At 36.5% G+C, this 22,403-nt stretch overlaps 4 protein-coding genes across 4 annotated transcripts; 1 reads left to right on the top strand and 3 right to left on the bottom strand.

Annotated features, from left to right (window-relative positions):
• Nucleotides 1-4,189: 4,189 nt before the first annotated feature.
• On the bottom strand, nucleotides 4,190-5,344 carry LOC120212855 (pathogenesis-related thaumatin-like protein 3.5). The gene is made up of 2 exons (XM_039211040.1): nucleotides 5,158-5,344; nucleotides 4,190-5,006 (listed from the first exon to the last, which is right to left on the bottom strand). Exons 1-2 carry the CDS (start codon nucleotides 5,210-5,212, stop codon nucleotides 4,324-4,326), a joined length of 738 nt encoding a protein of 245 aa, XP_039066971.1. The 5' UTR covers nucleotides 5,213-5,344; the 3' UTR covers nucleotides 4,190-4,323.
• A 1,980-nt stretch (nucleotides 5,345-7,324) lies between these two features.
• On the top strand, nucleotides 7,325-8,644 carry LOC120212854 (probable galacturonosyltransferase-like 1). The gene is given in 2 exon segments (XM_039211039.1): nucleotides 7,325-8,033; nucleotides 8,035-8,644. Coding segments are annotated over 2 exon segments (1,056 nt in total). The 5' UTR covers nucleotides 7,325-7,385; the 3' UTR covers nucleotides 8,443-8,644.
• Nucleotides 8,645-13,679: 5,035 nt separating this feature from the next.
• On the bottom strand, nucleotides 13,680-16,820 carry LOC120212851 (putative pentatricopeptide repeat-containing protein At1g19290). Its single transcript, XM_039211037.1, is given in 5 exon segments — nucleotides 13,680-14,027; nucleotides 14,030-14,091; nucleotides 14,093-14,320; nucleotides 14,322-15,483; nucleotides 15,486-16,820. Coding segments are annotated over 5 exon segments (2,814 nt in total). The 5' UTR covers nucleotides 16,696-16,820; the 3' UTR covers nucleotides 13,680-13,875.
• Nucleotides 16,821-17,744: 924 nt separating this feature from the next.
• Nucleotides 17,745-22,371, bottom strand: LOC120212850 (protein DA1-like). Its single transcript, XM_039211035.1, has 12 exons — nucleotides 22,216-22,371; nucleotides 21,343-21,494; nucleotides 21,012-21,102; nucleotides 20,712-20,847; nucleotides 20,369-20,489; nucleotides 20,186-20,269; nucleotides 19,559-19,678; nucleotides 19,236-19,448; nucleotides 18,937-18,999; nucleotides 18,717-18,835; nucleotides 18,412-18,470; nucleotides 17,745-18,323 (listed from the first exon to the last, which is right to left on the bottom strand). Exons 2-12 carry the CDS (start codon nucleotides 21,451-21,453, stop codon nucleotides 18,007-18,009), a joined length of 1,434 nt encoding a protein of 477 aa, XP_039066966.1. The 5' UTR covers nucleotides 21,454-21,494; nucleotides 22,216-22,371; the 3' UTR covers nucleotides 17,745-18,006.
• Nucleotides 22,372-22,403: the final 32 nt, after the last annotated feature.

The following is a 22,403-nucleotide window of genomic DNA, read 5'->3' as shown; positions in this document are numbered from 1 at the left end:
AAGTCTTTTGGGCTCAACACAACCCAAATCCACTTAGCCTTGGTCTAAGATATTTTTAATAATTATTTTAGGCTCTAAAATGGGTCTTGAATTGACCTAAACTACTAACGCTATAACTCTCCAAATTCTGAGTTAGTAGTTCGGGTTAACTCGAGACCCAAATTTGAGCCCAAAAGACTTTATAAATCAGTTGGACCAAATTTAATGTTAGCGGGCTTGGGTAGGCCCAAATGATTGGGTGATAGGTGATTAGTGTTTTATGTAAGAGAAAGTAGATGGGATAATGCAATTTTCCCTTATTATTTTAAATCTACAAACTCTCCCATTTTTATATCATGTTTACATGAACCACTCCCACCATTTTCCAACCAAACACTCATATATTCTTCTTCATCATTTCCTCTTTTCTTTTTCCTTTCTTAATAGCAAAGTTTTAAAGATTCAAGTTTAGTTTGTTGTAGCCAAGGTGATAATTTTTCTCTCTATCCTTCAAGCTTTGTTTCAAGCTCCGTTTTGTGAGTTTTAGATTTTGTTTTCAAAATGATTTTTTCTTAAAGTTAAGGTAAATCCTAGTTGATTCAAGAGGTGTTTTAGCAGCCAAGGTAATAAAGTAACACACTTATAGCTTTCTCATATCAAGTGTAGATCAAGGAAAATTAAGATGTGTTAGAAAGTTAAATTTAAAGCATGTTTAGCAATTTTCATGGTAGATTGTTCTTTTGATGTTATAAGCATGTTAATAAGCCTCTATTATGACCCTTGTTGATCAAATAAAACTTTAAGCATGTTTGGGAACCTCACTAAGGTATTTGGGGATTGAAAAATATAGTTTTTCGTACTTGTTTTATGATTTCTTGAGTTTCTAGGCAGGAAAATCGAAACTTTGGGTCATACTTTCGAAATTCCCAGAAAGTTTCAAAACTGGGCAGAACAGAATGTTTAAAAGTATCGATACTTATATAAAGTATTGAAACTTTTACATAAGTATCGATACTCTTGGTCTAGTATCGATACTTTCAGTTTGTTTTGGTCAAAACGTTACCCGAGAGGCCCTAGACCCATAATATGACCACAAATGGGATCAAATAGATGTAAAACAGATATAGAAGGTGTTTAAAGTTGGGTTAAAATGGATGAAATAGTTATAGGGGTATCGATATCTTAGGAAGGGTATCGATACTGCAGAGGGAATATTGACACTATAAGGCCAATATCGATACCAAGGGTATGGTTTGAGCTTTAAAACACAAGTAAGTGTAGAGGCAAGCCATGGTATCGATACTATAAGGCTAGTATTGATACCAAGGTTGAGAAATAGGCTTTAAGTCAAGAGAAAGTATAGAGGTAAGTGAGGTTTCCAAAAGTTTATAATTTCTCTCAAATAAGACTACAGGTGAGAACATTTATTAATGTTTAATTCAAATGTAGATACGAGAATAAAGTAGGGTGAAATAAGACTAGCTTTGTTTGAATGCTAGGGAAAACGACTAGGACACCCGAGTTCATTTAGAAAAGATAACAGAGTCGAAAGTATAGATTCGGTCAGGATATCCTTATGTAGGGTCGAGGCCCTTCTGACTAACTATGTTTGTCGGGGCCTTAACACTTTTTAGAAGAAAGGGCAGGTTAGGCGGGGGTATGGTTTTCGATGCAGAGACTTTCGGGGGGCCATATCTAGGGTAGACTAGAGGGGTGTGTGAGCTCCGAGATGCATAACCCTTAGCCACACCATGATGTATACCATAGCTTAGAGAGTGAGAATTCGAGAATACTCACTAAAGTAGTTTTAAAGCAGACTAGCTTGGGCACAAGGTCCAACACTCAAGAAGTGGGCTAGTAGAACAGAACAGAATAAACATTAGAACAGATAGCAATAGACGTTATACCAGTAGACTTGATAGTTTGAGCTTTTCAGTGATGCAGTTAGTATGTTTTATCCGTTAGTGTGGCATTGAGCTAACGGATGTTTCCGTGGGCAGGTTAGTAGATCAAGCAGTTGGGAAGCAGTATATAGACCAAGGTCCAGACCAGTCCTGTGCATATCAGATGTAACGTCTCAGCGTTTTTATTGGGCTTGTATATTTGTAAACATTATTGTTCAGTTGAGTCGTATATTCAGTAATGTTGGTCTGTAATATTTTTGAAGTGTAAATATTTTATTTTGGAGCTAATCAGTGAAAAGATTTTTATTATATTCAGTTTATTTTATGGTCATTTTAAAGCAGGAGAAAGTAAGTTTAAAGTTTGTTAGCCATTTCGGTGGTTTCGTGTGGCATCCTACACCGGTCGACTGTGTGGTGTACTGGTCTAAGGTGTTACAAACCCGGGTTTCGGGCATTACACTATCCATATCAACCTCGTGATAAAAACAAAATAAGAACCTTCATTCACCAATATCAGAGATGGCTACTTCCCCCAAAGGGCGCCAAACACTTGCCAATGTTTTATGCATTGACTGAAAGTGAATGACACTTGTAGTGAGAAAAATGCCCACAAAACAGTTTGTAAAGGATAGACTTGAAGCCTGGGTTGGGGAGTTGTCTCAGAAAAGGCGGAATAAAATACGGCATTACCGGAAACATAATAAGATACTTAACAAATTTGGTTTAGCGCTACCAGAAACATTGAGTAATAATAATGTTGTAGGTGGAAATCATGAAGAAATATTAAAAAAATTGGTAACCAACAAACTTAGCTTGTCGGTAGATATCAATACCTTGCAAATAAGTATCGATACATAACAATATAAAAAGGTTGAAGTTTGACGAAATCAGTTTCAATTTGACAAAACCGGTAGAAATACCTGAATTATTGAAATTTGTATCGATACTTTTCTAAGCATATGCACCAAATTATCGGTTATTTTGGAATTTTAAAAAATTTCAATAATAGCGCCTAAAAAGTATCGATACTTTATAGATTTATTACTTAAAAACTTTGAAATATTTTTTAATTTTGAAAATTATTTATTTTCATATATTTTTTAAAAAAATATAAAATTTTAAAATTTTAGAATTGTTACTTAAAAACGTTGAAAATATTAAAATGAAATTTTATTTCTAATTGAGGGGCTAAATAAGATATTTTCATTAATTTAATATATTATGTAACCCCTTAATAACATTTAACGATTGTTATTAATTTACTTTTAACAAAGTTTAAGGTTTAATGTCTATTTTGTAGCTTTGAAAAATCAATGCTAAATAAAATCAATTTAAAAAAAGTTGTGACTATTTATGAATTTTTACCTTATTTCATATTAGTGGTGCATTTCAATGAATGTCACTCATTGCACACTTATTCATAATAATGTTAAACAATAAAGTAAAGGACGAGTATAGAGTATGTCACATATCGATATTCACTACTAATGATAGACATTGATTTGCACCGTTAATTTAAAATAGGATAAAATTTATAAATGTTCATTACATTTCTCTAAATTGATTATATTGGCCATTACATTTTTAAAAGTTACAAATTAGACATTAAACTTTAAATTTTATTAAAAAATGCACATCGTCGTTAAATATTATTAAGAGGGTGGCGTAGCATGAAAAAATTAATAAGAAATATCTTATTTTCTACCTTAATTATAACTAAAATTTCATTGTTGATATTTTCCCAATATTTTTAAGTAGGAAGATTCACAATTTTCTAAAAATATATGAAAACAATTTATTTTTAAAATTAAAAAAATTGTATTTTCGTGAATTTTTTATTTATCAAATTATTTTATAATTGATTTTTTTAATTGTTGTTGTATTTGTCAAATTAAAAAATTATAATTTTCGAGATCTAAAAATTTATTTTTTCGGACAATAAAATTATTTAATTAAGCGATGTGACTAAAACATTCAATTTTTGTTTAAAATTTTAAACATAACTTAAAAATAATGCATCCAAAAAACATTATAGTATCACATTGAAAAGAATAATATATCCAAACTTAAACAAAATAATTGAAATAATCCGTAAGTTTTAATAACATATGAAGTAGTTTATAAGGTATAAATTCAATATTTATAATATAAAACTAAAAAATAATATTTAATTTAATTTTTTATATTTCATTTTTAATTGAACGAACTTAATAAAAAAGGTGGTTTCATATTCATACACAATAATGGCTTTCCCACCAAACAAACTAAGTAACTAACCACAATCTTTATATCTCACACAAACTCTCAAGTAAAGGACCAAACCATTCATTTCAATATTTATAACTTTCAAACCTTACAATCCAATCAAGTTTAAGCAAGCAATACCAAATTAAACCATAGGTCATGTTCATGACTCGGTTGGACAAACCATGGGTCATGTTCACGACTCGGTTGGACAAAATGTGATCACATAATCCGACCCGATACAGGTCATGGTACTGGTGGCATCATCGTATGCATAACTGTAAGCCGTGGGACAGGCATTCTTGAACAACTGCGAGTACTTGGTGGGTGAGCATGTGTGAGGCGTAGCATGGTCATTGGTGCAGCAATATTCTGGCGTGTTGAAGGCCGCACAGGCGCTTTTACAAGCGACAACGGAACCTGAATCCAACATCTGTAACTCGGCAGGGCAATCTATGTTGAGATCCTTGACACAACCTGCGTGTTGACAACTACCTGCGCCACCAACTGCCTTGATTGCTAAGCCAAGGTTGTAACCATCCACCAGACTGACGTCATAAAAGTCCTTATTATCGCTTCCATTAAGAGTGAACTCCACCAGGGAAACGGGCGGCTCACCACCACCTGTGCACTTTAAGCCACCAGCGCAGTTTCCGGTTACACATTTACCAGCGCCAGAGTTGTCAAAATTGCAGCCCGTTCGACCCCAAAAGCGACCGGACCAACCGGGTGGAGCCTGGAGTTGGGATGATGAACCAGGTACCAATGCAAAACCACCTTCACCAAGAGCAGGTCCGTTTCCCGTCAGAGAACCCGGCCATACGGTGAATTTACAACGATTTTCTACTGTAAAAAGAGTAGCTGAAGAAAACATCATCCCTGAAACCGTCGTTACAAGCAAAGTCGAGCAGATGTTATTTCTAAGTACTAGATTTTCAATGGAAAAGATAAAGCCTTTTGTTACACAAAACAAACAAACAAGGAAGAGCTAAGAAAAATGTAGTAATGCTAATAAAGAGAATATATTTACCAAACGAGAAGAGATTCAGCAGAAAAAGAAAATAAACCCCAGAGGAAATCGCCATTGTTGCTTTTCGAGGAAGGGGAGATTGAGCAAAATGGGAAGAGGACTTGGAGTGATTTGATTGTAGAGGAATTGGGATGATGTAAGAACCTACATACAGCGTTATCGTATTTATATTAGGCCGGCTCGATTCCACTACCCCCATCAAATTTGGTCACAAAAGATATAAAATGTGTCCTATCTTTACGTGAACAAAATTGGAAAAAAAATTACCAATATTATTCCCGCCCACGGGGCCAACATCAGAGCAACCTGAACAAGCCCACTTAACCACCACCACCACACTTCCCACCACTATTTCCCCCATAACCTCTCTTAATTAATCCATAATCACCCTCTCTAAACTCTATTTAACTCAATTGATCATACTTTCAGAAATTTTTTCCTTTTTTGTTTCCATGTTTTCGGCCATGGTACTGTATTGTTTGCACTCATATCTGGACTTGAATCACCACCTATGCCAGGTAACACTTCATCATTTTCCATTTTCAGTTTGGAAAAACAACTTTGTTTTCTTACCACTTACCTTCAAACCAAGCATGACAAATTTCCCAGCGGGTTTGATGTCTTGCATATTTTCACAGCTGAACAAAGCTCGTCTGACCTAGGGTGAATTGATAGTTAACAAACCCAATCAAAGTAAAAAAAACAACAGAATCCAAACTCCTGCAGACATTGCCATGTTTGTTTTTGACAAGGAGACAGCAGAAGCTATCTCCCTTAACCATAACCTCTTTTAACATTATAATTCTAACCCTGACCACAAATTTTTGCTGAGACAGAGAACAAGTGATGCAATAATGGCGTAGGATGGGAACAGGGGGAAACCTAACACATGCAAAACAAAGGCTCCCAACAACCGTTCAAGTGTTTCATTTGGGCAGACTCGATGACGATAACTCAGTACCCTACTTCTTAATCACCTTTAAGAAATTTTAATATTCTATCTAAAATCTAACCCTACAAGGACCCCTGCTGCAGAGTTAAGCCATATAAAGGTTCATAACAGACTGGTTTCATTACTACATGATTTGGCTGTACTTCATCAACGCTTATTCTACTTCATGTATTAATTCTATTCAAGATGCTTATTGGATATGTATCGGTTTCATGTTTAACATGTGGTTCTGAAATGGCTGCATTCGAGCAGCCTCATGGTTTGATCTGATCCACTAGTTTCAAGATTTTTATAAAAGCTTTAAGCGAATGGGTTGCTCGGCCTACAGTTGGGACCTGGTGAACATGCACAGATATGAAAGCTTTCGTTCTCTCGTCTTGTCAACTACTTTTTTAAATGTCCTTGTACCATAAAAATCCAATGTTATTTGATTTTCATTATATTTATCTATAGCTCATTTAATCCGTAAATTCTTTTTTTACTTTATCCGTGGGGAAAATCCATGAAAAATATAATGTCACGAATTTCACACAGACAAAAAACGTGTAAGAAGTTAAGAAAGCCTTGATCAATATAGGGTAGGGCAGGTGTGGAATCTGGATTATGTTTTCCATTTTCCTATGCCCTAGCATTAACTGACCATCATTGTCGCTGTGTGATATAGTATCGAGCAGTTTCTGTGCTAGCTGTTGCGGTTGAAATGGATAAGCTTGGCCTAAGATTACCGATGCTTCATATTGGGACACCTACAAATTAAATCAGGGTACGCAGAGTTTCAACTCTGAATAATTTTCATTTATTCTAGAGGGGTTCAAGTTTTGACCCATCGTTCGTCTTGTACAGAACTGAAACGTGGAAGAGAGACCGTACGTCTATTATTACTTTGGAATGACTTTTGATGGGGGGGAACAGATATATGATTGAAGCATGTGCATGGCAGCTCATTTAGGCCGACTTTCATGACCACTCTGATTTGAGACATTGTCGGTGACTGGAATATGCTTTCAGCGTTAAAAGAAATATTAAGGGTACCCTTTTGAGAGTTGATGGAAAAAGATGTAGGACCATAGTGGGTGCCCTTTTGAATATATATATAGTTTGAAGACATTATAATTATACAAAACAAAATCTAGAACCAATGTGAACTCAAAAATTCTTGGTTAGGCCCACCCTTAAAGGTTCCTCTTCGGTAACCTTATTCTCACCATTTGCAGCTGTCTCCTCCCCCTTTTAAAATCCTCTCCAAAAGACCAATTGGCCAACAACCTTTTCACTAATGAGTAAATCACCGGTCTTTGAGTTTCTCCTCCTATTGCTCATTGCCTTAGCCGCTAAACCCACCGTCGCTACACCGACACCCCAACAATTCAAGGAAGCCCCGCAGTTCTATAATTCTCCGGATTGTCCGGTAATTGTTGATGAAGATGGATCGGATGGCGAGGATTCCGTTTTGTGCTCGGATCAAGCGGTTCATGTGGCAATGACCCTTGACACATCTTACATCAGGGGATCCATGGCGGCTATTCTCTCGGTACTTCAACACTCCTCTTGTCCTCAGAACATTGCCTTCCATTTCGTAGCCTCCGCCACTTCCAACGCGTCGCTTTTACGCGCCACCATCTCCTCCTCCTTCCCTTACCTCAACTTCCGAGTCTACTATTTCGACAACTCGTCTGTTTCGCGTCTCATTTCGACCTCCATCCGCTCTGCTCTGGATTGCCCTTTGAACTACGCTCGAAGCTACTTAGCCAATCTCCTTCCTTTATGCGTCCGCCGAGTCGTGTATCTTGACTCAGACCTGGTTCTCGTCGATGACATAGCTAAACTCGCCGCAACCCCACTCGGAGACGACTCAGTCTTGGCTGCACCTGAGCATTGCAATGCAAACTTCACGGCCTACTTTACTCCAACGTTTTGGTCAAACCCCTTCTTTATCCTTGACTTTCGCTAACCGTAAACCCTGTTACTTCAACACTGGAGTTATGGTAATCGACCTTGATCGATGGAGAGACGGAGATTACACGACGAAGATTGAAGAATGGATGGAGCTTCAAAAAAGAATGAGGATTTACGAATTGGGTTCTTTGCCACCTTTTTTATTAGTTTTCGCCGGAAATATAGTGCCGGTTGATCACAGATGGAACCAGCATGGCCTCGGGGGCGATAATTATAGAGGTTTGTGCAGAGATTTGCATCCAGGTCCGGTTAGTCTTTTACATTGGAGTGGAAAAGGGAAACCATGGGCGAGGCTTGATGCTAATAGGCCATGCCCTCTGGACGCTTTATGGGCACCTTATGATCTCCTGCAATCACCATTTGCTTTGGATTCTTGATTGAATTTGAAACAAATGGGAAACGCTTGTTAATTTGCTGCTGGATTTCAATTGGTTTAACTATACCAACTTTTCTGGGCAAGTGTTTGTTTGCCGAGAAAGTGACTTAATCGTCAAGAAATGGTGGAGCTGTAAAGATTTCTAGCCGATGATGGTGCTGAGTGAAGAGAGAGCAATGGGCGATTGAAGATTATTACAGGTATTACATTATATGTACTGCAATTAATCTTTACTCTTCCTTTTTGCAAGAACGATTACACTGTAAACATCAAGGATTTTTTTTTCCTGTCATAACAATAAGGAGAAGAAAGCCCAGATGATGGGCTCGTGTATGGTGATTACTCCAATCAAAATCTGTATAGCAAAAGTTAAAAATAGAAAATATCTTAAACTTAACCCGATTAAAGCCTTAAGTTCAAACTTAAGTTGCTCGCGAGTTTTTCAAGTCGAGTATCATATAACACATTTCAGTTCATTAAAAATTCGAGTCAAGCTCGACTCAAGTCCATTCAAATGTATTTATTGAACTTTGACCTAATCTATCTCGAGTATTTTAATATTAACTTTTCTTAATATTCTCAATTTTTTTCTTTTAATGATATGAAAATGGTACATTACTATCACGATAGAGACTTAAATTAAGGTTTAGAAGAGAAGAATTGGGAGAGAATCGTGAACAATTAGGGATCGCAACGAAATTGAGAATTAAAATGTAAAAGGGAGAATCTGAAAATGGGTGGTCAAAGGAAGTTATTGCTGGTGGACTGGGCGATGATAATAAGAATTATAATAAAGATAGGGAATGTAACATGAAGGCCAGAACGCGTTATGAATCATCCAATGAAGCAACTCCAGCCTTAAAGAATACTGAGCTCACGGAGGAAATGGCTAACACGAAGGACACCTACATGGATCAACACCCTCGTTAGGGGGTAATTTGATACATACACCATGTAATTTGATACTAGTAACTTAAACAAACTTAATAAACAAATATTCATATTTTTCCTTTAGGGGGTATCGATACCCTCCTTAGGGTATTAATACCCTCATTGCATTCTGTAATTTTTCGTTTGAGATGGTATCGGTACCTTTGAATGGGTACCGATACCCCTAACCCAAAAATCACATTTTAAGCACAAAAAATTACCCAAACTTACTTAATTCTTCTTATATAACCTCCTTTTAGCCCTTTAAATTTAACTACACTTCTTCTAGACAACTTATATCACTATAACTCTCCTTAATATTCAATATTCTATCTTGAATTTAAAAATCAAGAATCTTACCAATTTCTCAATATGTTCTAAATTCGTTTCCAATACTTTGAATTTCTTATTTATCCAATATGCATTCAAGATAGGGAATGTAACATGAAGGCTAGAACGCATGAATATATAATGTTGTACCCAACCTTAAGGGGTAATCTTATGAATGAATTGATGTCTTTTTTTTTTCTCAAAACCATCGTCTCTCTCTATAATCCTTTATGCAAACGTTCTTTAATTTCAAAAATTATCTCAAATTCGTGACAAATTGATAATCAAAGCCTAGTTCTTGATCAAGAAAATTAGGTAAACAAAAGAAAACGCATACCATGACAGAGGAACAAACCTTAGTTGTCATTCAACAATAAGTGAATGATATCCAAAAGCAAATGGAGGGCTTACAAGATGATACTAGTCCCAAAGTGATGGGAGGAGAAAGAATAACGATTGTTCAACGTGGAATCAGGCTTAACTGAGTAACTAGAGTATCTAAAAAGCATATTGAAGATTCTTAAAAGCAAGGAAGGGGATGAAACATCTGAAGAAGAGTCAAGTCCCAACAATGAGAAGAAAGATAATGAACAGATAAGTAAGCATGAATCTTCTAAAGTAGATGGTAAAATGCCCATATAAGTGACTGTAATAGGGGAAAATGAAAAGTATTCTTACCAACCTAATGAACAAGGTATCCTAACATCTAAACCATAAATATTTCATAACTCAACACCCATAACCTAGAAATTGTATTTGGGAAATAGCCTAGGTAGTACCACTGAGGTAGTATCAGTGAGATTATCACCAAGATAACACAATAACCTGAAACTGGTCGTTTATAATCAGTGTTGCTAGCTCAATCCGCAACAGATAAAACATGTAGCATAAAGGTACCCGAAGATGTTCGAAGCACCATATCATAATCTAAAGTACTAGATAGACATCGCAAGATACACTTTACATCCAACCAATGCAACTGACAAGGTTAATGCATATACTAAGCCACACAACCAACGCTATATGAAATATCATGTTAGTATGCTCTGATACCATATTGACTTTTCTCTATATTCTCATATTTTTCTTTTAATGGTCTAAAAAGATACATTACTTTTAATAAAACTATATTATATATATTAATCACACTAACAAAATCCAATTGTAAACAACTGGCTTAACCTTTAACCATCTAATAACCTTGACACAATCTACAAGGAATCATGTCCAAACAATTACATGGAGTCATGCACAATGCATGAATTTTACACATTAATATTTTGTTTCAACATTAACCCTTAAAATCAATATAACCAATAACATTAAGTTTCTGCTTAAAAACAAGAAAATAAGTCTTTGAAAGAGATTTAGTAAATTCATCAGCAAATTGATATTGGCCAGGAACATAATTGACACAAACCATACCATTCGCAACATTCTCCCAAAAAATGAACATCAAGTTCAATGTGTTTATAACAGATATGAAACAATGGGTTGACACTCATAACAACTACACTTGTGTTATCACACCAGAGAACGAGAACATCATAACACTTAACATCCATATCCGTAAAAAGTGAACGAAGTCAAACAATTTCAAGCACCACGTCAGTAGTCTCACGATACTTCGTCTCAATTGTGTATTGATACAAAAACTTTTATTTCTAAGAGCACCACGAAACTGATTATAGATATTCATTGTTGCTAGCTCAATCCACAACAAATAAAGTATGTAGCAGAAAGGTACTCGAAGATGCTCGAAACACTAGACCATAATCTAAAATAGTAGATAGATACGCAAGATAAACTTTACCGCCAATTAGGAGTGTGCAAATATGGTTACCCGGATTTTCGGGTACCCGTAACTTCCGGGTCGACGATTTCTCGGCCCATGTCCCGACCCGGATGTTACGGGTACCCGGTAATTGGGTTCCCAGATTTTGCGGGTACCCGGGTACCCGATACCTAGTTTTTAATTTTTTATTTTCAAATTATTAATTTAAAAAAATATACACAAATTTAAAAGTTCGAAACTTCGAATTACATACTCTAATATCCGAACATAAAATTTAAAAGTTCGAAATACAAAATATAATAATCCATAATATAAATAATTCATTATATTTTATATAATTATATATAAAAAATAAAAAAAATAAAAACTAATCGGGTACTCGGGTAACCGGATACCCGAAAAAACTATATTTTGTGACTTGGGCCCTACCCGGCCGGGTAATTTTTTTTAGAGAATTACCCGATATTTTATATCCGGGTCGACGGGTCGAATCAACCGGGTCGGGTAATTTTACACACCCCAACTAATGCAACTAACAAATTAATGCATATACTAAGCCATACAACCAACGCTATATGAAATATCAGGTCTATTATACTATGATACCATATTGACTTTTCTCTATATTCTCAACTTTTTCTTTTAATGATCCGGAAAGATACATTACTTTTAGAAAAACTAGATTATATAAACAATTGGGTTAACCTTAACCACCTAACAACCCTCACACCATCTACAAGGAGCCATGCTCAGGCAACCACATGGAGTCATGCACAATCCATGAATATTACACGTCACCTTTTTATGTCAACATTCAAGATCTATCTTACCTCATTTACAATCTTAATCGACATACTCAATAAAATTTAATTAATAATTATAAATTATAATTATTTTAAAAATTATAGTCATAAATCTAAAAAAAATTGTATCTCATACAATAATGGTATTTCAAAATTTATAGTATATTTACAATTCAATTACTAAAATTTAATCTTTAAACTCACTATATCTTTTTTTCTTTTGGGTATTACAACGAGCAACGTGAAGAATTACATTATCAAAACTCCATCACCTCTGGCATCCGCCCCTGGCAAGGGTTTTAGCTCGTCTGGAGGCGCAGAAAAAATTATCCTCAACTTCTATATCGTTCACTTTATTCCTTGAATAATTTTTCACGATAAATATTTTATTTAAAAAAAAAAACAACAAATACCCCTAATTTAACCATGTTTTGACACGACAATAACTGAAGTACAGTTTGGTTAATTTCCAAAATAAATCTGTCTAAAGTAAAATCGAAGACAAATTGACGTAGTACGATATGAAATGACTTTTATTGCTAAACATCAATTATAGTTCTGCTCAATTTTTATTCCTAAACACGTAGTGTGTGTGCTAAATACCCAAAAATATATGTTGTCAATGTGTATTTAAGCTAAGTTTTGACTTCGTTTCTGATACATACATTCTGTCATAACCATTTAAAAAAAACAATTAAGTTTTAAAAAAACAATTATGACTTTTTTTTTAATTAATTTGAATTGAGGTTTTTTTACTTTGGTTCTAACTTGTGACTGATTGGGTTGATGGATGGCTGAAATACAGTGTCAGAGTGATGACAGCGGCGGCATGGAGCTTCGGTGACAGCTCACACGACGGGGGAAGACAGAAGGCTGGCACGTGCATCACGGGCGCATCATCGAACGGCCAGATTTTGATCTTGGCAGCGGCTGTTGACATTTACGGTTAAAATCCTAAGCTTGGAAACACATTTGGGTCGTTGGATGCTTTCAGATTCAAGGGTTGTTGTTGAAGGCGGCGTTGGAAACCATCAAAAACCCTAATAGATTTTGGGTTTTGACGTAATTAAGTCGGGTCTCCTGTTGGACTTGAACCGGGTTTTTTAATGTGGGCTTGTATATTGGGATTTGTTGGGCTTCGGGTTGGACTTACAAAATATAATTATAATAAAACCTGGACAAAAACGGGTGTTTACTCATTCATTTTCAAAACCTGAAAATAACTACAAAATGTGTCAAAGCTTCCAGATTCTGATAAACGGCAATTAAAATCTTAATAAGCTTCCAGCTGAGTTAAGACGATCTAAGATAGTCCAGATCACGTGTAAAACATGGGTTTATATGTTGAACTAACAAAAAATAATAACAAATTTTAAAAAATGGGTTTATTGGAAACGGACGTCCCTTGTGCTTGATACCATCACGACAAAAGATCTGCTTGAAGCTCTAAAGCATCTCATGTATGTATAATCTTCAGGGAACGCAAGATATGAGACCAAACCTTGAGTTTCAATGATAAAGAAGAAAACGAGGATGGCCAATCTTCAAATTTATTCCCATGATAAAACCATCCCAGTTAATCCCTTAGTTGTGACTTGCGAGCTCCCGTCACAGTATCGGATGTGAAACATGCATTCTCTGATGCTTTAGAATCCGAGGATGCTATCAACTCCGTTCTGTTTGATAATGGCTTAAATTCGAGGGACGGGCATACGAAATGCATGAAGAGTCGGTTATCTCCATATCTCCACATTTAACATAATCCTGAGCAGCCAAAACTTTCAGACTTTTCTTTTTCTTCTTGCTCACAAAGGCCACTCACCAAAGCGGAACTGGAGGTTAGAGATGGGGAAATCCCTTCTTCCATCATTTTCTCTGTCAATCTGGAGGCTTCACACGTTTTACCTACTTTAAGATATCCGTCAATCAACGTATAATAGGTAACAGCATTATGAGCTAACCCCTTAGATGGAAGCTTATTGAAAAGCCTCCGTGCTCGATCTAGATTTCCTGATTTACAGTCCGTTTATTAGAGAATTGTAAGTAACAATGTTCGGTTTAAGACCCACTTCCAGCATCTCATCCCGTAACCTGAATGCTTCATCGACATCACCAGAGACTGAATATCCATGAATCAAAGTGGTATATGTGAAATTGTCGAGATTGAAACCTCGTTGCAGCAAGGCTAAGAAAAATCTTCTAGCATCATCAACCTTCCCAGACGTGCACAATCCAGTAATAGCAATATTATACACAACTTTGTTGGGCAGACAAAAGCTTTTGGCATTATCATCAAGAGTATTTGCAATTTTCTGAATGTTTAAGGAACTAACATCAGTCTTCTGGCTATCCAAACCCATGTGAGTTAAAAGAGGATCAGTACCTGCCATCTTCTGCAAGAGTATATTTGCGTCATCGATCCTGCCAAGCCTGTATAGGCAACTTACTACTTTGCTGCAAATCTTAATGTCCGGTGCAAACCCTCTCTCTGTCATCTCAAAGTATATGCTAAAAGCTTTACTCAAGTTTCCTACATCACACCAACCGAAAATCAGAGCCCCACACGTAACAAGATTAGGGGCTACTCCCCTGGATTGCATTTCAGTAAGAACATCCTCTAATTTTCTCAGTTTTCTGGACTTGAAAACGCCACTAATAAGAGAGTTATACATTCCAATTGTAAGAATAATTGCTTCACTTTCCATCGTATCTTTAAATTTAAAAGCTTCTTCGATTTCCCCAATTTTACAATACCCATCAGTCATGACTCTATATGTTATTCCATCTGGTAAGCACCCTAGCTCCTTCATTTTGCCAAATATCTCTTTTGCTTCATCCATTCTCCCAATCTTACACAGTCCGTTAATCATTGTATTAATAATAATCCTAATTTTGGAAAAGCCCCTAGCCAAAATTCTTTTCCAAAATCCTAAAGCACTTTCAAAATCTCCCATCTTGAAAAATACCTGAAGCAGAGTAGAACAACCAACCTCATCCGGGATAAAGCCTTTTTTCAGCATCATATGCCAAAGGTGCAGGGCATCAGTAAAAGCACCTGCACGACTTAAACCCTTGAGAAGGGTGTTGTAAGTTAGAACACGTGGTTCAATTCCTTCCCGAAGCATTTCATCACAAAGATTGAAAGCCTCATTCACACGGCCCGCCCTACAATAGCCATTCACAGAGTATTATAACTATATGAATCTGGCTTTATGTTCCAATCACCCATATTCTTCAAAACCCTCTCTGCTTCATGAGTTTTACCAACCTTACAATACCCGTTGATCATCGAATTGCAAGCAAACAAATTCATCTTCAGTCCCCTTTTCAACATCTCTTGTTGAATCCTGATAGCATCATCGATTTTTCCAACTTTACAATAACCATCTAACAGCACACCATAAGCATAACCATCCACAACCATCAATGTTGCTTCCATCTCTTTAATCACCTTCTCTGCTTCCTCTATCTCACGGTTTTTACAATAACCTTTGACCAACATCGTATACGTAACGACATTCCTCGAAATCTCTTTTTCAGTCATCAACTTCATCACCCTTTTAGCTCCCTCCATATCTCCCAAGCTAACAAATCCATCAATCAAACTATTATAACTAACCACATTCAACTCAAAACCCGAATTATCCATTTCTTTCACAAACTCCACCGCCCTGTCCAATCTCCCTTCCTTACAATAAGCATTAGCAATAATGGAACACGTAAAAACATCGGGTACGATCCCAATCCTAAGCAACTGCTCATAAACGAGCAGAGCTGTATAACTTTCTCCTTCCTTCACCAAATTACTCAGCAAACAATTACATGACTTTAGACTAGGGACACGACAGTACTTCCCCATATGATCAAACACATACAAAGCATTCTTAATCAATCCCTTTTCAGCAAAAACTTTCAATAACATATCGAAAACCAACGGCGAAAAATTAAATTCCTTATAGATCCTGACGATCTCATTCCAAATTAAAGAAGAAAAGCTACTGTTCTTGCATAAAACGACGAGTTCGGATAAATAAGCTCTGGTTTCATCGTACATACGAGCTCGGGACAAGATGTGGACGATTTTGCAGTACGAGGTTATGTTTGGTCGGAACTTTTGTTGCCTGGTAGCCAATTTGAAGAAACATAAAGAAGCTTCTGGGTTCAATTTCAGGTTTTGGAGAACGGAATCGAGTAGTTCATCGGAGAAGTCGAAAGAGAGGTCGTTGTAACGGCCTAGGACAAGGAGTCGGGTGATCCGTGAGAAGAGTTCGGGTCGGCTGAGTTTGTATTCGTCCCGGAGTTTCCAGTAGAGCGGAGAGGACGCGTGGAAGGATATGAGTGAGAAGTAGAGATGGGAGAGTAGGGAAGGAGGGTAGAGCCGGAAGCACCTGAACATTGGTTTAAAGACTCTCTCAGGTATGCAGTGATAATAGCATTTTTGGCCAATCAAATACGGCGTTTCGAGGTCATAAGACAAGCCCAGGGATATGAAAATTTTGTTGCAAGGAAGTGCTACTACTGTTTCCATGGTTTCTTTTAATTCGAAACGGGGAAGGCATAGAGAGCCGATGCTGTAGTTGAAGACTTGAAGTTGGTTGGGTCCTGTTGGCCTCTTGACAGGTAAAATCAATGGGCTCTCATGTCCGGCTATACGTTTGCTAAACTGGAAACTTGGAGGCAATTCGAAGGTTTAAGACAAATAGATGGGCCAATGTAAACGTTCTTATCTACAAGGCTCGGTCTTTTAACTCGGAGCATGTGTTGAAGAATATACATTTGTTGAGACGAGACAGACGAGAAGTATCCAAGGAAATACATTTGTTGAAGAATATCAATCATTTCAATCTGATAAAGCTTCAAGGTGTGTGTAAAAATGATGGCCTTTTTCTATCTTGTTTTTGAGTATGTGAAAAAAAAACCAATGGATTTTACCATCTTCACAGTTTCACTTTCACCAAACCTGCCTCGTGTACATGGGGACATCAAGAGAAGTCATGTGTTGCTAAACAGCGCTCTAAGGGCCAAAACTGAAAACTTCAGCCTAGCAGGAGCGGTGGTTAATGAAAAGTGCAGCGTCTCTTAGAGGTTATCTCGCACCAGAGTTTGCAGAGACAGGGCAGGTTACTTCCAAGATCGATGTCTTTGCTTTTGGAGTTGTGTTTTTTGAACTGATTGATCACCGGAAAAAATGCAATCCTTACACGAGATAGAAGATAAATACTGCTATCAGAAACAGTGGTTTCCATAAGACGATGCAAACACTGATCTCAATTCTTTCATTGATACTATGCTTTATGCAACAACTGGACAGAGTTTTCCATGCGGGTGGCTCAATTTAGCGTAGCCTGCTTAACAAAAGAACCAACAGACCGAGCATGGAGAAACTAGTGTCAGTTACGTCCAAAATTTGAGCAGACGCATGTAAATAGGCGCCGTTATCAGTTTACATGAAACGAAATTTCTTTATAAATGAAATGTTTAAATAATTTTGTTCTCAAAAAGGGTACAAAAACAATAAACTAATTATATAAAACAATGAAGAATGGCACTGACAGCTACAAGGAATGAAAATTGGCAATGCTTCTAAAACTACCCTACGGAGACATGAATATTATCCTATGTGCAAGGGGGCCTTTGGTTCTAAAATGAAAAGGCACAGTTTCAACTCTCTAAAAGAATAGGGAAACATGTTTGAGAATTTGGGGTTTCAGTGAGGGAACTTCCCGGTCATCCGAATATGTTCAAGGGTTCTTCCAAGACCGTATTTATAAACTGCCTGATGACCTGCTCTGAAACCATCTCCATATACAGGGGAAGCATCTGATTCAATTTGGTGCTTGAAGAACTCCCCAAGCTTCCTATCAAAATGAGATATTTTGCCCTTTTTTAATCTACTACTCGAAGCAGACGATGAAGACTGTGGAGCATTGCTGCTTGAAGCAGATTCAAGCTGGGTAAGTAACCACATGTGTGCTAACACTTGACAAATACCCTCTTCAACATCCTGACTAAGAGTCCGGAAACCTGACAAACAAACAGCATATTTGTCAAAGTGTCTCTAAATGGGGAAAATAACACATTTTTAACCGCTTATGATGGAAGCCGAACGCACCTTGAAGTCTCATCCATGCATGCATCATCTCATGGGCTAAGATTGATCCAGTTAACAACCTACAAATTCAAGATATACATGTTCGCATCAAATACATCAACATTACTTAAGGTACAGAGAGCAATCAAAATTTGCAAAAACTGCTACAGATATGAATGCTACGTTAAAGCACAGGAAGAATTTGATAAATTAGAAAGAACAAGAAGAGATTATTAGGATTTAAGATTGCAATTCTTTCATTCAGTCACTGTTGACTAAATGTAATGCAGTCACATATAAAGCAATTCTGGGAATTAAAACAATACCTCGGCAGGCCGTAAAGAATGAGAATTGCAGTCACATCACATCTGCGTGTCAACTTGTAGGGCTCTGTTATCATGTCCACTGCACGATTTCCTGTCCCAGATCTTGGTCGCCTTAGAATCTGATGATTTTAAGTTGAAGATGGTATGAATCTTAGAGAAATAAGTAAAAAAGACTAATGAAAATTATTAAGATCAAACAATAGCAAATAAAAGTTCTTACAGTGCTGATAGTTTGCTCCTCAGAAAGGCAGAGTCCTCTCGTCTCCGGCATATGATAATGGCCCTGCCCAAGGTGAAACTTTTAGAATGCAATCATATCCAGGCGAAACAAACAACTGCTGGTGAGTATTTCCAATAAGCAGTCAACATGGTATTTCCATGACACAACATCTAGAAGCAGAAGCATGCCGGCAAGTGCTTCAATAGCAGTTAGACATGACTGAAGAGAAATATTAACATAACATAGAGCACTCCTAGATATTATTTTTGATGTCATTATTTCAGAAATTTTCAACTTACATTCTTTTCTCCCTCTCTGGCTTCATTCAAAGCTTGCCTTTCAACTAGGAGTAATGGAACTTGCTGCTCAACTTTCATATTTAAGCCTTCATAAAATTCTTTTATATCCTGATAAAGGGGTTGGCATTCCCTGGTATCCATAACTGCAGAATCGAGACACTCTAGGCAGAGCTTCCGCCCATCATTAAGGGGCACATATCCCGTGTTTAGTGGCTGCATAGGTTGAGCAAATGTGTCAAACTTTACTCTTATTATTCAGAGATAGTATGGAGTTTGTAAACTCAAATACACTAAGAAATATGTGCATGTTTCATCATACTAACCTCCATTCGCTCACAGCTGCAGCATCGTGGAGTACCGTCATGTTCATGAGAAGGGCAGTACTTTTGGATCCAAAAAGGATGTGCCCTATATTCAATAAGACCAGCTGGGTTTGTTGGGATCTGTCAAAAGAATTCATCCAAAAAGACAATAGCAACAAGAAATGAGTGGCATGCTTAAGATCACTAGATTCACCTTTTTTTCCTTTCAAAACTACTTAAAAACATTGTAGGATAGAAGATTTGGACATGCTATGGATATAGAGGTTTTCCTTATTCTGTAGTTTCTTTTGTAATGTCCATTCCACTAAATTCTATCTCTAAACTTGGAATTACATCCAAGGATATCAACTATAAACCACACTTTCATAAAACTTTATAACAAGATATTGATATGTGCTCATATGACCTTCAGGTTTTTGGTTTTAGCACTTGAAATTCTTACTAGGTAAGAACTGAAAAACCACTCATGGTTTATTAGGTAAGAACTGTCATATATAATAAATGCACTGAAATAAGCAGCAAATCATATATAATTTTGACTTTAAAACTTTACACGTTCAATGAAGTAGAAGCAACACAAATTTATAACAAAGTGAATATTAACCCAATGCAGGAAATAGAACTTACAAAGTGGTTGCAGACTTCGCATTTTGGATGGTTCTGTTCCTTGTAACAAGATTTATGAAATCGGTAATTCCCAGACATAGAGAACTACAGAAGAAAGTACAGATCTAAATTAGCTTATTCATCAATCAAACGTCTAGTGAAGGAACCAAAGATGGTAACATTGGTAGCCACCAAAATTTGTACCTCATAATCAGAAATTGGGAGGTTGCAAGCATGGCAACAGAAGCATTCTGGATGCCAAAATGAACCGAGGCAATTTAGAAATCTTCCGTAACCAATCTCAGTATTGCAGCCAGCACAAATCCTGCAAAAGAAAAAAAAAACAATAATTTGGTCATGGGAGCAAAAAGGATATGGAATAAGCTATATCAACAGGTCTTTGCATGAAATGCTTCATTGCTGATGCCAATGGAAGCCCATATTAGCATATTGCAGGAACAAAAAGTTCAAAGATAGATTCATATTTCATCCCTATTTAGATGAGTTGGTATGAAATCATTATTGTAATTAATGGCGTATCATGTACCTGTATCCCATCTGAAAATGGGCTGGCAGAGGTTGATATGTATTGTGATTTTCATATTGTGGAGGAGGTTCAAAGTTAAAGCTTTCTTGTAAAGCTCTCGCAAGTTGCTCATCTTCTTTAAGTCGATAATCATCATCTAACCGATCATTTGAGAAACATAATAATTCAAATTGTGGAATGTTAGAAAATAAGAATAAGTAGAGAAGAAAATGAACATTTATTTTGGGAACTATTGGCTGATGCCATAAAGTACAGCTGGCAAATACATTCACATAAAAATCGTGTGGACATGCTACTCACCTTTTACGTTTCTCTCCTTCTGACTTCCCTCAAGAAGGGATAGGGCAATAGCACGATCTATCTCTTCATTCTCATACTCCCGCCATGAGTCCTACATTCAAGGTTGAGACCAAGATATAACATAGAAAGTATATTCAAAACACTAACTAAAGTAGCTCAAACAATGTTGAGACCACATATGTACTATGCAACTTAGCCAAAGATATTAGTGATTTTATGCATTTCGCACCAGCAGCATTACAGAAAACAGATGGGATTAAACCATAAAAAAATGTTGAGAAAATATAAACAGCAATCAAGAGAAAAGGAAAACAGTAACAGATGTAAATACCCCTGAGCCGGAAGGTGGATAAAAGGGACTATCCTCAGCATAGTGCCCATGATATTGTCTCTCCGAAGATTTATGGTTACGCCCCTTAAAAGCTTTTTTAATCCAATTCATAATGCAGAATGTTATCCGCTCATAATCAATAAGATTTCCGTCTGCATACAGAACATACATTCAAGCATATAAACATAGGTATCACGAAATCTATATAAAAGTCCAAAAATATACAGTACATTTAAAGTATAAGCTAAAAACGAAGTTACAAAATTCATGCAAAAGAAAATACTTCTAATTGAAGAATCATCAATGAACAAAGCTTGGCAAAAGATTCACCATTCCAATATCGAAGATTGTAAACAGCAGCAAAAAACATAATTGAGAAAATGCAGTAAGTATCACTCTTTTGAGCTAAAACAATTACTAGAGAATAAAATCAAAACCAAAGTACATTTAAAGAAGCCCAGAGGAGAAGAAAGCTAAAATAACTCCATAAACTGGGCAGACAACTATTTTATATTAGATTGGGGGTTTGGGGGGGGGGTCATGCATATTGAACAATCGCCTACAACGAATTATATCTGTTCAGCTGCATTTGGTTCCAATGCAAGCAAGTGAACCGAGTATAAATGATTGCAATCAAAATAGCTAACCTGGCATTGTGCAAACCCAAAATGTTTAAGCTAAAAACGAGTGAAAAGCATCAAGTTTCTAGCTAGATCAATTGAATATAAAGGCAAACAGCAAGAAAAGAGGAAGAAAAAAAACAGGTTCTTTCCAGCTCAGGATGACAATGAAACTCAGGACATGTAAAGACTGAATTGCAGGTTCTTAAAGAAATAAAGGTGAAGAATCAAACCAAGTGGATAAATGACTCGCCTCAAATAAATCAATAACCAGCAGCAAAGGTCGGATGAAGACTACCAAAGCTATAACAAATAAGATCTCAAGATTACCCCAAAAAGTTTCAATCTTTCAGTCCTATAAAGCTACACAGATTCCCCTCTGACCCTTTTCTTCTCTTCTTTTATTTCTCTCTCTCTCTCTCTCTCTCTTTTAAAATAAAT

The sequence above is a fragment of the Hibiscus syriacus genome, unplaced genomic scaffold, assembly GCF_006381635.1.
Source record: "Hibiscus syriacus cultivar Baekdansim isolate YM2019G1 unplaced genomic scaffold, ASM638163v2 tig00110017_pilon, whole genome shotgun sequence".
In the NCBI taxonomy this organism is placed as follows: Eukaryota; Viridiplantae; Streptophyta; class Magnoliopsida; order Malvales; family Malvaceae; genus Hibiscus; species Hibiscus syriacus.
The sequence above is the reverse complement of the archived record's forward strand: the minus strand, read 5'-3'. Positions and strand labels throughout refer to the sequence as shown.

Bases quoted from the DNA above. Each gene is read 5' to 3' on its own strand.
- LOC120212850 (XM_039211035.1), bottom strand. From the start codon at position 21,453: ATGAATTGGATTAAAAAAGCTTTTAAGGGGCGTAACCATAAATCTTCG. The intron at 19,449-19,558 runs GTTAGTATGATG...CAACCTATGCAG, and splicing joins GCAGCTGTGAGCGAATGGAG to CCACTAAACACGGGATATGT. The intron at 18,471-18,716 runs GTATTGTTTTAA...TTGAATTTGTAG, and splicing joins ATTCTTTACGGCCTGCCGAG to GTTGTTAACTGGATCAATCT.
- LOC120212855 (XM_039211040.1), bottom strand. From the start codon at position 5,212: ATGGCGATTTCCTCTGGGGTTTATTTTCTTTTTCTGCTGAATCTCTTC. The intron at 5,007-5,157 runs GTAAATATATTC...CGACGGTTTCAG, and splicing joins GCTGAATCTCTTCTCGTTTG to GGATGATGTTTTCTTCAGCT.